This window comes from Macrosteles quadrilineatus, unplaced genomic scaffold, assembly GCF_028750875.1.
Source record: "Macrosteles quadrilineatus isolate MER2022 unplaced genomic scaffold, UCM_ALF_1.0 Scaffold_2__2_contigs__length_208266976, whole genome shotgun sequence".
Taxonomy (NCBI): Eukaryota; Metazoa; Arthropoda; class Insecta; order Hemiptera; family Cicadellidae; genus Macrosteles; species Macrosteles quadrilineatus.
In genome coordinates, this window is record NW_026542595.1 from 162,407,470 (window position 1) to 162,424,012 (window position 16,543).

The 16,543-nt window shown below is 33.9% G+C and overlaps 2 protein-coding genes across 3 annotated transcripts in view; both read left to right on the forward strand.

Moving 5' to 3' along the window:
* The window catches only part of LOC128987759 (iron-sulfur clusters transporter ABCB7, mitochondrial), a 48,686-nt gene that overhangs the window by 7,896 nt on the left and 24,247 nt on the right, over positions 1-16,543 (forward strand). Inside the window, exons 2-4 of one of the 2 annotated variants that reach the window (XM_054408770.1) lie at positions 364-596; positions 9,915-10,085; positions 13,295-13,499. In XM_054408770.1, the coding sequence (XP_054264745.1) occupies positions 390-596; positions 9,915-10,085; positions 13,295-13,499 (583 nt within the window). In that variant the 5' untranslated portion in view covers positions 364-389. The remainder of the gene's footprint in view (positions 1-363; positions 597-9,914; positions 10,086-13,294; positions 13,500-16,543) is intronic. The other variant, XM_054408771.1, reaches the window with a different exon arrangement.
* On the forward strand, positions 605-6,477 carry LOC128987760 (SET domain-containing protein 4). The gene has a single exon (XM_054408772.1). It carries the CDS (start codon positions 621-623, stop codon positions 1,710-1,712), a length of 1,092 nt encoding a protein of 363 aa, XP_054264747.1. The 5' UTR covers positions 605-620; the 3' UTR covers positions 1,713-6,477.

Below are 16,543 nucleotides of genomic sequence, written 5' to 3' on the forward strand. Positions count from 1 at the left end.
ACACCATTTTCAAGTTATAAGCAAAAAACTGCAAATTGGGGCATTTACACCTCCCACCACCAGAGAGCGGCTGGGTGATTTTATTCTCACCTATCATATATTCATTAGGGGACCCTCCCCAACACATTTTTGAAAAAATTGGGAATACATAGATTTGTTCCTCTACTTTTCCTAATTTGAACTTATTTGCTCGAACTATTAGTGTATTCCTAAACCAAATGCTCTTTCCTCAAAAAAAAAAAAAAAAAAAAAAAAAAAAAAACTGATCTGTATATCCCATGATAATTTAGTTGACAAGTTTTAGCCTAGTCTGATTTTTACATGTAGTTTGTAAAAAATGTGAGATAAAGATGCACATTTCAGATACTTGAAGACTGTAATACCTCATAATGGGGAGAACTCAGAGAAAACGAAAGAGAAAGAATAAAACCTCCGTACGAGTAGCTTCACTGAACCAGGATGAAGGATTCCGAGAGCTAGTGCAGTGGTTGAAACGGAACGGGTGGTGTAAAATGTTGAAACTGAAGCCAGCAATGTTTCCGACTACGGGCCGTGGACTGTTGACCAGAGAAGGCATCTCAACAGGTGACATCATTGTTAGTATACCCGGTAAATGTTTAATGACTGTTGAAACTGCTTCCAAATCACTGTTCGGTTGGTTGTTTAAGAGGAGACGTTTCCTCTCGCAGCAGGTACTAGCAGCTCACCTGGCATTAGAGACACATTTGGGTAAAGAGTCATTCTGGGTGAAATACATTGGTTCTCTACCACAGAACATAGCAACCCCTGTGTTTACATCGAGTGCGGAAATAGATGTTCTCCCTATCGAAGTGACAAGCCAAGTGAACAGTTTTAAAGTTAACATCGGATTGTTGTTTCAAGAGTTAGTGGAATCTTTCTCCCCAAACGACAAATGTCCTCATTGTGATATTTCGGTGTTTAAAATATTTACATTTGATAGTTTTATCTGGGCTTGGTTCATAATAAACTCCCGAGCAGTGTACATCTGTCCCGAACGCAACAGTGATCACCAGTTGAAGTTATCAGATTCAAACTGTCTGGCACTTGCACCTTACTTGGACATGTTCAATCATTCCAATGACGCCAAAGTTCAAGCGTTTGTCAGTGAAGTGGACGGTCATTATCGAATACAAACGTCTACACCGTTCAGAAAAAATACACAAGTATTCATTCACTACGGCGATCACGCTAACTTGAAACTCTATTTGGAGTATGGTTTTATCATTAGTAATAATATTCATGACACGCTCCAAGTCACTTTTGATGAGGTTTACTCTACAATTGTTTGTAAAAATCAGGAAACTAGTACCTCTAAAAAGACTTATTCTTTTCTAAAATCTCATGATCTTTTGACTAACATGTACTTGAGTGCCGATGGCTTGTCTTGGAGCTTAAAAGCTCTCATTTATGTGTTGTTGTCCTCTGAAAAAGTTGACCACAAGACTATTCAGCTCAAAGTGTATTCTAACAGTTTTACTAACAATGAATTGGGTGACATTTGGAAAATTGGTAAGCTCGTGCTCGAGAAGAAAAGACACCAAATTCAAACACAACTTCAAGAAATGAAACATGCCAAAGATTACAAACTTTGTTCCAATGTATCAGGGAGTTTTTTAATGGCCATTGAATTGTATCAAGAGTATCTAAGTGTGCTGGGTAATTGTGAGAAAAATGCTGTAGGCTATAGTTAATTGTGTTTTAAAATACCGGTAATAGTTGTTCTAGTTCAATGTTAGCTCAAACAACACCCTTGATGTGACAATCTTAATCTTAATAGGCTATTTAAAAACCAGAATTGTTTGATTTTAAAACATGATCATGTAAGATAATATATGTTATACTGTCATTTTAGGGTCCTATACTATGTCTTCCACAATTTACGAATTTGTTTCAAGTGATATATTTTTGTACTATAACATTTTTGTTTTGTAAGGCTATATCTCCAGAAACACCAATATTCAAAGTAGAGTAGGTCTTGAGATGGAAAACTGAAGTTACAAACCAATGGCCTAGTTGTATGGCTCATGTTAATGTTCTTTCACTGTCCAAAAAAAGTCTCTGCTTATAATGAAAGCTATAATTTCATCGAAATTAAACCTTTACCCTCCTAATGTTAATCTAATTCAGATCAATTGACACAATCCCAAATTATGCAATTCAATCTAGCTTCATCACAAGCCATATTTGACTATTCACAGAGGGGACTTGTCCGGGCTACTTACTCTTTTAAATGTTGCTTAGTCTGTGTTGCATATAATGCAGGTTTAGCTCAACCGTTTTACTTATTTTAACATTATGGTTAATTTTAAGTACTGATCTAAGTTTAGTTCATTTGGAATGTCAGAGTATTTTAATTTGATTCACTCAAAGTGGAATTTAGCTATAATTCTGTGTTATCTTTGCCAGATAGGCTCTTGAAATCAAATAAAATCACCTCTTTGAGATATGAAATTTTATTTAAAAAGATAACAATTAATTATTTATTCATACTGTATAATGTATCACTCTGTATAAGAAAATAGCTCATTTCTATACAACTACAACTACAACTACAAGCTTTTCAAAATTGTAGTTTTCCAATCCACCAAAACATATGTTTCTACCTATTCTAAACATTCTGTTCAAAACAATACTATGCATAGGTATTTTCCATCCCTAACAAATAAAGTTTCTGTTTTGTTTAATAGGAGCACTAATGTATTCTTTGAATAATATCAATAATATTGTATGAAATAGTATTTTATTATTTAATTAAAACCAAAAAGCAGTTTGTGAATGTGTGATTATACTACTTCTCATGAATGTGTGTTCTGTAAATGTGCTTCAGGGCTCAATAGTCGTTTTCTGCGCACTTGGCTTCGCCTTCGCTTGTAAACCACTATCTTGTCCGGAAAGGGTCACTTTTGGAGTGAAATATAGTCAACCGTTTTACTTATTTTAACATTATGGTTAATTTTAAGTACTGATCTAAGTTTAGTTCATTTGGAATGTCAGAGTATTTTAATTTGATTCAAGGATAAGCTACAGAGGATACCAATTTAAGTCACATCCTGTAGCTTATATGGCCATAATTATGTTTGCTATCACAATAGTACTACATTTATCATTCATATAGACCAATCAAATAAATCAATTAGACTGACGCTGCATATTTGCGTAGGTGTTCCAATGTTATTAAAAAGCTTTTATCTTCGTAACGGTCCATTTGAAGGCCCTGAATTCTCTGCACATGTGCGTCACTTGGTCGGTTGATTAGTAGCGAACGTGTAAATCTTGTCATTGAATAGAAAACAGTCTTCATTAATAATATTGGCTACATTAACTTATTTAAATTCAAGAAACAAAGCAAAAGTGTGGAGTGTTATTATGCTGCTTACAAAAGGAAATACCCCTACCGCGGCAAACCTGCCAACTAAGTGAATTTCCATTTGCCTGAATTGATTTTCAATTAAATGTATTTAATTAACATAAGGTTTTATGAGTACCTAGGCTTGCTGCTACAGGGAGGGTAAAAAAGTGTGTTTTTTAGTAAAATATTAATAACTTAGTATAAAATAAATAAATTTAGCAAGTTTTATCAAAATATACAGTAGACTCCCTCTTATCCGGACACCTTTTAACCGCACATCGGATTAACCGGACTACACTCGGCGGAAATGACATCTGTTTAACCAGACAATTTTTATCAGCACATTGGTTTAACCGGACTAGATCGGCAGGAAGTGGGCATTACTGAAATGACTGTTCTCGTGGGAAAGATTTGAGACCAGTGATCACATGTCTAAATACAATGCTCTCCTAAATTTAAGTCGAATATCACAGTAAACAGTCCATTTTAATGAGTTTTTGGGGACGTCGGTTTAACCGGAAAACCCGCTATCGGGACTGGCGTCGGTCCCGAGGAGTCCGGATAAGAGGGAGTCTACTGTATCCATAAACAAGCAAACCACAACATTTTACAATATTCTCCATAAGAATAACATGGAAATTTTAAATAAACAATTTTTAAAATTTTCTCTGTGATTAATAATTGTACAATAGTTATTTGTGTAATTAGTGAGCAAAGTGGCACTTTGCTGCACACGAGAGCAACGTTTACGCACGAGTGCGGAATGATCTCGAGTGCAGCAAAGGCCTTTTGCACTCGTGTTACACATTATATTTTTCCTACAGTCACTATAAAGCATATAAATAATTAGTGTTTCAAACACTATACAACACGTTTTTAGGTTGAGTTGGCAACACAAATAGGTGCCCTAGAGAAAGTAGTCCCCGGTCCATATCACTCCGCTATATTTTCCTCGGCAAGCAATGTGCTCCGCGACTTGAGAAAATAGTTCCATATATTTTTGTAATTTGCAGTGGTTTTGGCTCCTAAAAAAATGCTTAAAAGGTATTTTCTTGTTTATTAAGATCGTAGGAATGTTTTAAAAACGTTTAAAAGAATTCCAGAAAGTTAAGAAATACCGAAAAGAGAACATAAACTATAAACACAAAATGACAGGTTAAATAGTAGTTATAATAGTCAATCAGCTGCTCATAGTATTATTATCTTTAAGTGTTGCCAACCTATTTCCAAGCGTACACGGATTACGTGCATAATACAGTAGAACCACGCTGTTTTGTGTTGTTTCGTTGAAATCCTGATGTGGGCCAAAGTATAAACCGTACGACAAAGTATAAATATGCAGCAATTAGCAGCTTTCTATACTATAAACAGTACAAGGCAACCAACTTTGTCGGGTGAATGTAGGAAAAAACACTTTGATATACTATTTTTTTTTTTTTTTAAGCTCTTTAGAAAGGTCTGGAGAGAAATTGGGAAATTTTGTGTTTCGAGGTTCAAAAATTAGAAAAACCAATTTTTACCCTATAAAACCCCCCATAAAACCCTATAGGGCTACAAATATAATAAAAATCAAAAACATAGGTAGTTAACAAAGTACCCTTTTAATAATTATTTTATTTTGACATACTGTATATAAAATTTTGAACAAATTGTGTTTTTGGCCTCTGGGGACATCAAAATGAAAAAGTAAATCGGTCCCGGGCCAAGGTCTTACCATGCCACCTACGGTAATAGCTACTTCCCTATAGGGAAATTCGCTAATAAATCATATTTACAGCAACAATCACTATCTAAATTGCTATTTTCTACAAAAGAAATTAAAATATTTCTGAGCTTTTTTAATACATAGCCTACTAGATAACCTGTTGCTTGAAAACCAAAGGTTTCAATATAGCCTATCTATCGTTGCATGTCACCATATGTTTCCTGAATTACTGACCCATTTTCAATTATTTGATCTGGCAACTCAATAATATCTGGACCAATATCATTGTGAAGTCACACACATTACCAAAGCTTCTGGAGGAAATGACAACTTAAAAGTCCACTTCAACTTGTAAAGCACACATTTCTATTGTTAATCTGAATTTCTTTATGCTTGACCACTGCGTGAATGATTTTACACAGTTTTTTACAATAGTGGTCTGCTGAATGAATGTAGAAGAACTTGAAGCGTTTGTCAAAAGTCACCGCAAAGTTAAACTGTTTTCCCCCTGAAAACATGTCATGAACTTGAAATTGTAGATCCTGTTAGTAATACTCTCATCTATATGAGTTTTGGAGCTGACCATGGCAAAGGTGGAATTTAATTGACAAACTTTATCCAAATAATCTCCGGGTCTAGGTCTTACAGCCCTGTTTTCAGATTGTGAATTTCCAATAGGTTCCTGAAAGTATGAATAATTCCACAAATGAGGTAGGCCTAAACGAACCTTTTCTGTATGATAACAAAGAGTAAAAAGTGTAACTGTCTCCATCAGTCTTTTCTTGCTTAAAATGTAATCCACCACAATGATAACATTCAAGTTTCATTTGTTCGAGGTTGTATGTAGCACCCTGGCGGTCTAGTACTGCCGCTCTGTATACGTCTAATGTTCCATTGGGAGGGTGATGGAAGCGGTCACATTCGCAATTCCACTCGCAGTTCTTGGTCTTATAGGTGGCATTTAATTTATAATATATAAAAAACTAAAAAAACAAAAAACACCACGAAAGAGTTAACCAAACAACAGAAAACAACACTTCAGATAAATAACTATACACATTGTAAATTACTTGAACAACTGTAACCAACACTACATGATAATTCAGTAAAATACGATTAAATGTTAAGGGTGTTTTTTGAAATGTGTATTTTGAATTAAGCGTGATATGGAGTTTGAAAGTAGTAAACTTTTCATCTTTGGTACCGATTTACAGGGAGAATGGATAATGCGATTCTCACCAAAATTGACATTCAGGTGTGGAAAAATAAGATAATAATCACTAGTTATTTAAAATTATAATTTTTTTTTAATTTTTTTTTTTAATTTTTAAAATTGCTGTTTATTTTTGGGAAAAATTTATCTGTATTTTGAAATTTAAAAAAATGTGATATGTTAACACGTTTGGGCTGTGAATTCGTACCTTTGATGCCTTGCGCTGTCGGAGCACTACTCATTGAGAGTGTGTACACTAACACCGGGGCTTTAGAATACAACGATAAACGTACGGTATTCTTTCAATGATAAAAGGTGTTAATAATTACATGATGTTAAAGTATTCTAAAGCCCCTGTGTTAGTGTACAAACTCTCAACGAGTAGTGCTCCGACAGCGCAAGGCATCAAAGGTACGAATTCACAGCCCAAACGTGTTAATATATCACATTTTTTAAATTTCAAAATACAGATAAATTTCCCCCAAAAACAAACAGCTATTTTAATTTTTTTTAATTTTTATAAAGTTTTTTTTTAATTTTAAAATTTATAGTTTTAAATAGCTAGTGATTATTATCTTATCTTTCCACACCTGAATGGCAATTTTGGTGAGAATCGCATCACCCATTCTCCCTGTGAATTGGTACCAAAGATGAAAAATGTACTACTTTTATGCTCTATTTCTCGCTTAATATTCAAAATATAAAATTCTTTCTTATATATTTGTATTTCTAATTTTTAGTACAATTGAACAATAACAAAAAATCAGACATGAAAATTTGCGACCAAACTTCCTTAATCAATTTAAGTATTACAAACAATTTGTTTTGTTGTCAAGTCTTGTTATGAAATACTTTACAGTATTAATAAACCTTACTTAATAGGCCGATGTTAAAAATACAAAAATATAAATTCTGGCTTTGCTCTGGAAGTGAGTAGTAAAAGTTGTACAAAGAGTAAACTTTGTACTAGTACAAACAAAGTACTTTGTACTGTACTAGTACTAGAACATGACAGGTTTGTACTAAAACTAAAAAAAAAAACTAAAACTAAAACTTTGTACAAACATAGTACTTTGACCACTATTCCTGCAGTCTTTGATAAACCTTAAGAACTATATCAAACCATGTCCATATGTTTAGTTGTAAACAAAGTAAATTGAGTTTCATCCAATGACGACGGATAGCGCCACTGTTCCGAAACTTAAACCCTTAACTGTTCTTGCCCTTTCTTAATATTATGAGACATATTTGCTTATCTACGTTAAAATATCTTCAATTTGACCCATCAAACGTTAAAATCCGTCGAGCGGGTATTGAGTTATGACTATGAAAAGAAAACTGCTAGCGTATTAATATATAGATTATTACAAATTCATTCATAATTTGAAGACAGCATTAGTATGATGAATTAAAACTATTACTAAAAATAAAAGTCAATTTTCATTTAATAAAGTTAAAAATTTGTATGAAAAGAAATATTAGAATGGTTTGTTTTATTGTTCACTTTGTTTACTTAGTGTAGTTGACAGGAGTATTTTTTTATACAGTATAAATGTAACTCAATAATAAATGTGTGTTTAGAGGTAAAAAGAAACTGTTTGTGATATAAAAGAATGTGATGATAGATTTTTTATTGTTGGCTTTCTTCAACACTTGAGTTTTGAACAATTTCTTGTCAAATGTAATTTAGGTAGTATTCTTTTTTTTTACAATACCTACCATGTTCTGTTTAGTTGATCAGGTACATTTAGAAATTGTAATATTGTTGTTCTTGTTCTTCATTAAAATACAAATATTTTACTAAACAAAACAATCAGAACAGCCTAATGATACAATGTTTGTGAGTTCATAGCATCTTGGTAAAGTTAAATTTGTTTGTCACACTCATCAACAGTGTTAGCTTAATATAATAGTTTATTCTGCTGTAATCATTTGTTGTTCCTGATAATCCTTAAATGTGATAGTTTCCTGTTAAATAAAGGTATTAAAGTGAGTTACTATAAGCTTATTTTTCAACCTTTGTTAAAACAGTTGTAAATATCAGAAATCAGAAATCCTTTATTGTCCTTAAGCAAAACAATCTTGCAATAGACATAGTCACATATTTGCATTTGCATACTCATAGTTAAAACATTCATGGTACAGAATCGTACCATAAAAGTAAAATGCTAAATTCACAGTTTATTAAATCCTCCCACTTCATAAATACAACTTTTCTAAGGAAATCTTATTACTGTATTTTAGAACTGTGGAGAAAATAGGCCTATAGTTTAAAGATTGCTCCATTTTTATCTTATTTCAATATAAAACTTTGTCCTGAATTTGAAATCAGTGATCGGCTGGGAGACCAATTACAGTCTATGATTTTACTAAGGGATAATGGAAGTCACTTAAAGACATTTGAAGGTACATAATTTTATCAGAGCTACAGTTCATTAGAAAAATGCTAAAATATTTCAAACAGTTAATTCCAAACATAGTCACATATTTGCATTTGCATACTCATAGTTAAAACATTCATGGTACAGAATCGTACCATAAAAGTAAAATGCTAAATTCACAGTTTATTAAATCCTCCCACTTCATAAATACAACTTTTCTAAGGAAATCTTATTACTGTATTTTAGAACTGTGGAGAAAATAGGCCTATAGTTTAAAGATTGCTCCATTTTTATCTTATTTCAATATAAAACTTTGTCCTGAATTTGAAATCAGTGATCGGCTGGGAGACCAATTACAGTCTATGATTTTACTAAGGGATAATGGAAGTCACTTAAAGACATTTGAAGGTACATAATTTTATCAGAGCTACAGTTCATTAGAAAAATGCTAAAATATTTCAAACAGTTAATTCCAAACTTAGTGTAGGTACTAATTTTTTCTTTCCTATTTTGGCATATTTTTCCTTTATCTTTATTCTGTATTAATTGTAAACACAACATTCACACACACACACACACACTCAAAACGAAACATTGAGTAAATAATACTGGTCAACCTAACAAACAAAAGACATGATGTGAAGCATGTGTAGGAGCCAAAGCTTTCGACCACAGAAGTCGCGACTTACCTTTTACTGGTGCCACATTATGTTTCTTTTATGACTTATCTATACTATTATAAAAAAGAGGTGGTTGCTGTATGTGTGTATGTGTGTATGGGAAAAGTAAACTCGAAAAATACTGGTCGGATTGGGCTGAAATTTGGCATGATGATAGCTCACATTCCCGATTAACATATAGGCATATTCTTATTTCAAAAATCCTTTCGGGCTCCGCCCCATTGGCTCTGGAGTTTCCCATGTTAACCTTATGAGAAATGGAATTATTGAATCTTAACAGCTGTTTCAATTAAACAAGTTGGTTCTGTTCTATGTATAACTTAAAAAACAGGGATAATTAAGAAGCTGATGTAATTGAAATTGAAACCTGAAGATTTGCTCATGTACAAGAAATAGCTGTAGTTATTTCTTATTAAATAGGATTGGTCAACATTAGCTCAGGTAATTTACACATAAATCTTTGCTCAATTTGAGGATCCAGAAGCCAAACCATGAAAAAAGGCTGTAAAAATCTGAATATATCAAGCAAATGCATAGCGTTATGAAGCACATTGATATTTTCTAGAGAGACAGTGATAATGAACCCAGAAAGTGGTCTCCACAGTTCCAACTTCAGACTCGTTCATGTTTCCACCCAGGGATTTCCGCACTCTCCCGAGACGTTGTCAGCATGCCCCAGCAGCCCGTAACCAGCCAACAAATGTTGCAGGGGATGCTCTCCTACATCTGGCCAAAGGTACATGAATCATACACCTTTTACTTCACAGTATCCAGATCACAGACTAATGTTGAGTGTAATATAGTAAAGCCTCTTTAAACTGCACCATGTTAATGGGAAACCCAGGTTAACTAAAAAAAAACAGTTAAAGAATTTGGACCTTTTCTGTTAATTAACTACCACCAGTTTTTAGAGCAGTAGATTATTACTATTAGCAATAGAAGTGGTAGTGAATTTTACTTTGGTTAGGTTAGGTATAGATTTAGTATAGAGCTCGAAATATCTAAACTAACCTAACCACATTCCACTAGTGGTAGTGATTTACGGAAAAGTCCAAAAATTCAAATTAATTGGAAATTATCTTGGTATTTTCCGCTGTAACAGGGTAGTTTGCCCGGTTGGGCCTCAGTCATTGTTGCAGCAACCCAGTGAAGATAATGTTTGGAAAACACAATTATTCTAAGAAAACTAAGAGGGTTCTGTCCAAATAAAATATAATATTTATTCTGTCCTTATTATATTTACGCTTATACTGTTACTCACAAGACGGTAAATATACAAAAAAGATGGTAAGTGTCATTTGCCTATTGGGTCTGATGATGATTGGAGTGTCGAATCGAAATCGATCACCACTCACCATCTTTTTTGTATATTTTTTTTTATATTTACCGTCTTGTGTAAATTAAGGTCATCGAGCTCCCGTTACCACCAAGCATGCTCGTCTTAATCCTTACCTTATTCCCTACAATTGTAGCTGATTATTTCCCCTATGGGACGATAAGTATGATCATTACTATCAGAAAACATTGTGAAAGAAAATTGATCCTCCCACCAAGTATGAATGGTGAAAATGTCTTAAGAACCTCTGTATTTTAAGGGAACATTTTTTGTGTACCAGTAGCCTATAGCTGTAGATTTCAAGCTTGCAGTAATTAAAATGATGTTAAAACAACTACTGTAGATCTCTTTGAACTGAAACAGCCTTTAAATTCCAACCATTAGATACCATTAAACTATTAGAAACCATTAAAATATACCAAAACACTAGGTTATCTGAAACAGCTTCGCCCCATTTACCATGGTTAATTGGGGTCTTAGTGTACCTACTCGTTGTAATCCACAAACTGAATCCACTCAGTAAATAGTTTCAGTATCTAAGTGGTGATAAGCCTACCATCATCTGAATGTAAATGAACATACTTAAAAAATTTAAATGACCATTACAGTAAAAATGGCAGTGGATAGTTTGTAATTAATACAATAAATGAGTAGGAACAAAGATTTTCAATCTAAAAAGATATTTTAGGGCAGGAACTTAACTGAAGACGCAGTTTTAATTTGGAAAACTATTGAAACTGCAACAATCTGGTGATATATTTTAAGGTAGGAAATAAATTGGGATTAATCACATTAATTTGGATGAAAATTATATATCGACATAATAATCAAGAATACAGAAGTTAAACTGGATAGATATTCAATTAAATATACTGTACTTATAACTAGTAAAAACATGATACAATTTGAAGAGTCTTATATATTTAAAAAAATTGGTTTTTCTTTTCTGAGTTTGTTTGGCTCTTCTACCCAACCGATTTTCATGGTTGAGGTCTCAAATTGAAGGTATGGAATGGACGCACAGATTTGCCATCAAGCATCAGCATTTAATCATCTATAGTCTCACTCGGTTTATACGTAAACGAAATTTACTCTCCATGTATTTCTTATAGGAGTTAAATTTGGTTTCTCTTTTCCGAGTTCGTTTGACACTTTTACCCGACTGATTTTCATGATTGAGGTCCCAAATTGAAGGTATGCATGCACAGATTTGCCTTCAAGCATCGGCATATAATTATCTATAGTCTCACTCGGTTTATACGTAAACGAAATTTGCTCTCCATGTATTTCTTATGGGAGTTAAATTTGGTTTCTCTTTTCCGAGTTCGTTTGACTCTTCTACCCGACCGATTTTCATGATTGAGGTCACAAACTGAAGGTATGCACGCACAGATTTGCCATCAAGCATCGGTATATAATTATCTATAGTCTCACTTGGTTTATACGTAAACGAAATTTACTCTCCATGTATTTCTTATGGGAGTTAAATTTTGTTTCTCTTTGCCGAGTTTGTTTGGCTCTTCTACCTGACCGATTTTCATTATTGAGGTCTCAAATTGAAGGTATGCATGCACAGATTTGCCATCAAGCATCAGCATATAATTATCTATAGTTCCAGTCTGTTTATACGTAAACGAAATTTGCCCTCTATGTATTTCTTATGGGAGTTAAATTTGGTTTCTCTTTTCCGAGTTCGTTTGGCTCTTCTACCCGACCGATTTTCATGATTGAGGTCTCAAACTGAAGGTATGCACTCACAGATTTGCCATCAAGCATCGGCATATAATTATCTATAGTCTCACCCGGTTTATACGTAAACGAAATTTACTCTCCATGTATTTCTTATAGGAGTTAAATTTGGTTTCTCTTTTCCGAGTTCGTTTGACACTTTTACCCGACTGATTTTCATGATTGAGGTCCCAAATTGAAGGTATGCATGCACAGATTTGCCTTCAAGCATCGGCATATAATTATCTATAGTCTCACTCGGTTTATACGTAAACGAAATTTGCTCTCCATGTATTTCTTATGGGAGTTAAATTTGGTTTCTCTTTTCCGAGTTCGTTTGACTCTTCTACCAGACCGATTTTCATTATTGAGGTCTCAAATTGAAGGTATGCACGCAAAGAGTTCACATCAAGCTTCGGCATATATTTACCCACTGTAATACTTAACCAAAAAAACATACTTTGATTCATTTTTGAATTCTTACTTCAATTTAAGATGGATTTCACCAGTTGTAAAATTATATAATCCTATACATTTTGGTCTAAGAACCTTCAGTGAAATACCGGCTTTCATTTAAGCTATTAGTTATTCAAATAGGACGAGTTTCAAGCAAACGCAAGGTGAACAACCAATATAAAAGTTATTTTTCATAAGGTTTTTCTATGATTAAAAATCAATCCCTCCAGTATTGTTAATGATTTTTATATGTTTTAGACTCAAAATAATCAGTAAATTAAAGGCTTTAATTTGAGCTATTGGTCGTTTGAATTAGTTAATCTCAAAATACAAAAATCATAAATTTTATTATTTCTCGGATATTATATTTATTTTAACACTGCGGAGCAGCATGGGTCCTCTAGTGAAATATGATTTGTTTACAGGATGATCCATCCATTAGAAACAGAGTGAAGCTAGCTGTAAGTTTGTTGATTGGAGCTAAGCTGCTTAACGTGTCAGTGCCGTTCCTGTTGAAGTACGCAGTAGATGACATCAACACCAAGATGGCGTCCCAGGGTGAAGCTGTCCTCGGCTTCTCCTCAGCTCCTGATGCTGTACTCAGCACGGCTGTAGCTTTACTGGTTGGATGTAAGCTTATTATTCTATTAATATGGTCAGTATGACAGAGAGTGAGCTGGTCTAGCGGTAGAGTGCTGGGCTTCTGTCCCCGAGGTCGCAGGTTAAAATCCCACCAATCGCTAATGGATTTTATCTGTGATAGTGTCGTAATTCTCTAGGCCTAGCCTGAAGTAACATGTAAAACAGTTCTGAGTATAGGTATAATATAACTCTAAAGCTGAGTTGTTGTAGTGCTTGTCTAGTAATTAAAAGGTCGCCAGTTAGATCCTGAGAAAAGTTAGTAGCTTTTTGAATTGGACCTAGTTGTCCCTGATAATTGGTTTTTATAATAAAGGTAAAATAAATTAAGTAGAATATGGTCATGACTAAAAAAAAGGTTATCTTAGCCCTTACCACTCTCTTATTGGCCGTGAGCCGATCTATCACATGTCAACTTCCAAAAAAAAGAACAAAAATTTTTTGAAATTGTATTTTTTATTATTTGTGTAATTTGAAGTTAAAATACTGGTAAGCTTAATGGCCTATATAATAAATTAAACCTAGGACATGGGGCATAAATTAAACCTACGCCCTAAAATAAGAGTGGAAAGGGTTAGGAACAAACCTGTCATTTAATTTATCAACACTTTTTCTTCACTCTTCTTTGCCTTAAAAAACACTTCCTGTGTCATTGTCACATACATCTGTACATACATCTAGGCTATACTAATTATAAAATTGAGGTAGTGTCTGTCTGTCTGTCTGTCTGGCTATCACAAATAAAATACTAAACCGACACAGCCCAAATTAAGCACAAAGATTGTCCACATACTTAGAAATGTCATAGGACTATTCTCTTCCCTGTGTTACTCTCGGGCTACGTCCCTTGGATGTCCAAAGTTTTGAGGTCAGGTTTTCAAAAGTAAACATTAAATGGTCTCCATGGAAGCATGAGAAAATTCACAAACTTTGTTGACATTTCAATGTAAACAGTCAGAACTGCTAAATGTTTATTTCACAACTAGCTGTGTACCCGTTCTACGCACGGGGATCTTATAATATTCAGTTGAAACCTTCTTATATAACGAACAGCAGTTGGTTTGCATATTTTAAGATATGCTGGCCAAACTATTATACATAGCTTCATTTTATGTTGTTTTTTTGTTGTTCCGGATCGGTATGACAATCAATAAAAGGTTAAATTACCTCTGTGTCTGCCGGTCGATCCTATAACGGTAGGCTTACTTTTATTTTTACTATCTGATCTCGTTTGCATGGCTCAATCACGTCCTGGTTGAAGTTCGTTCGCTACGCTCACTCACCTGTATGTTGGAGCTCGTTCGCTGCGCTCACTTTCCTTCAGGTTAGCTCGTTCGCTACGCTCACTTGCCTTCAGGTTAGCTCGTTCGCTACGCTCACTCGCCTCCAGGTTGCAAATTAGCTGTTGTCATAAATGTAAAAGAAATAATAGTGCTAGTGCTGCACCCTGTTGGTAATCCTTGTAACTTTAATGCTATTGAACATCACAGAACAGAACCAACTTGTTTAATTGAAACAGCTGTTAAGATTCAATAATTTCATTTCTCATAAGGTTAACATGGGCTTCCAGAAATTCCACGTCAAAAATCGACAAAAACTTGATTTTCAAGGGTTTACTGTTAAATATCTAACTGTCTCATATTCGATGAAATACGTCTAAAACCATCTCATATATGTATAGTATTTGGAAAATAAGTTTCAGGCGGGACAGTGCTATAGTTATTGAGGAGTAGTTGTAATAAAGTGCGTATTTTAGCGTTACCAAGAGAATGACAGATAGACAGACAGACAGACAGACAGACAGACAGACAGACAGAAATTGAGATAAGGTTTGATTCGGTTTCTCTGACCTATGAAATGTAAAAATAACCAAAAAGTTCATTATTCTAAGCAATGTACAGACAAAACTCTAATTTTATTTATATAGATTAATTTCAGACAGCTGATCAAAACAAATTAAATCAAATATTTTACCTAACCCGCCATGTTAAACTTCCCTATCCCATGCGTGATGTATACAACTTCCTTACTTCTCGAGTGATGTAAAGTATCAAAAACTCACTCGGTGATGTAAAGAAACCCATTTAAATAACATTGAGTGCTTAACTTAAAAAATATACCTCTATGGAGCCAACGACGTACAACGCTAGAAATCAGCTGTGCGCTTGAATGTTATTGTTATGCTTTAAAGTATTTTCCTAACCTAGCTTTTGTTTGTAAAAGAACGTTACTGTTACTGTTAGAAGATGAATGAAATGGATAATGAAAAATATTGTATGTAACCCCATGTATATTGTCGGGTCAGGTAAAATATTGTACGTTACACAATATGCAAGAGCGTGTTTACATCACTTAAGTGAATTATGCAACTCGCTTCCGCTCGTTGCACAACATTCACCTGCGTGATGTAAAAACGCTCTTACTACACTTGTAATGTAAATAGCTATTACACAACTATGTGGTAGGTTTATTTATGTCATTGATTATAGAAATAAAGTAAGATTCTTTTACCATAAGCTATGAAAATTACATAGGCCTATGTTATTGATATGTTTTAATGTAAACAGTAGGGCAATTACAATGTACCCTAGGTCATACTTTTTTGTACAAATTTGGTGGCTTTTTTGGATTAGGCGGTATTTATATTACATCTTCCCGTTGCGAAGCACGGGTACAGCAGTTGTAATGATAACAACATGTATTGAACCCTTATTAATCCAGACTATAGTGGTTCAATCAAAGTCTCCCTGATTAAATTACACAAAGACAGCATAATTCCAGTTCTGGTTGGGAATAATGTATTGTGAAACACATTCTACCGACAAAGGTTTGATCAGTGTTTACTCTGTTGATAAATACAAACTGTAACTATGGGCCAAAATGTACCCATTATTTTAATACATTTCACATTTTGTTTGAACTGTTTTTGGCTGACCTTAATCTAGGCAAAACCCTGTCTTTCTATCACCCTCCTCAACCCCATTGTACTGTAATAGTAAAAATATTACGAGATCAGAAAACAAGCTTTCAGACGA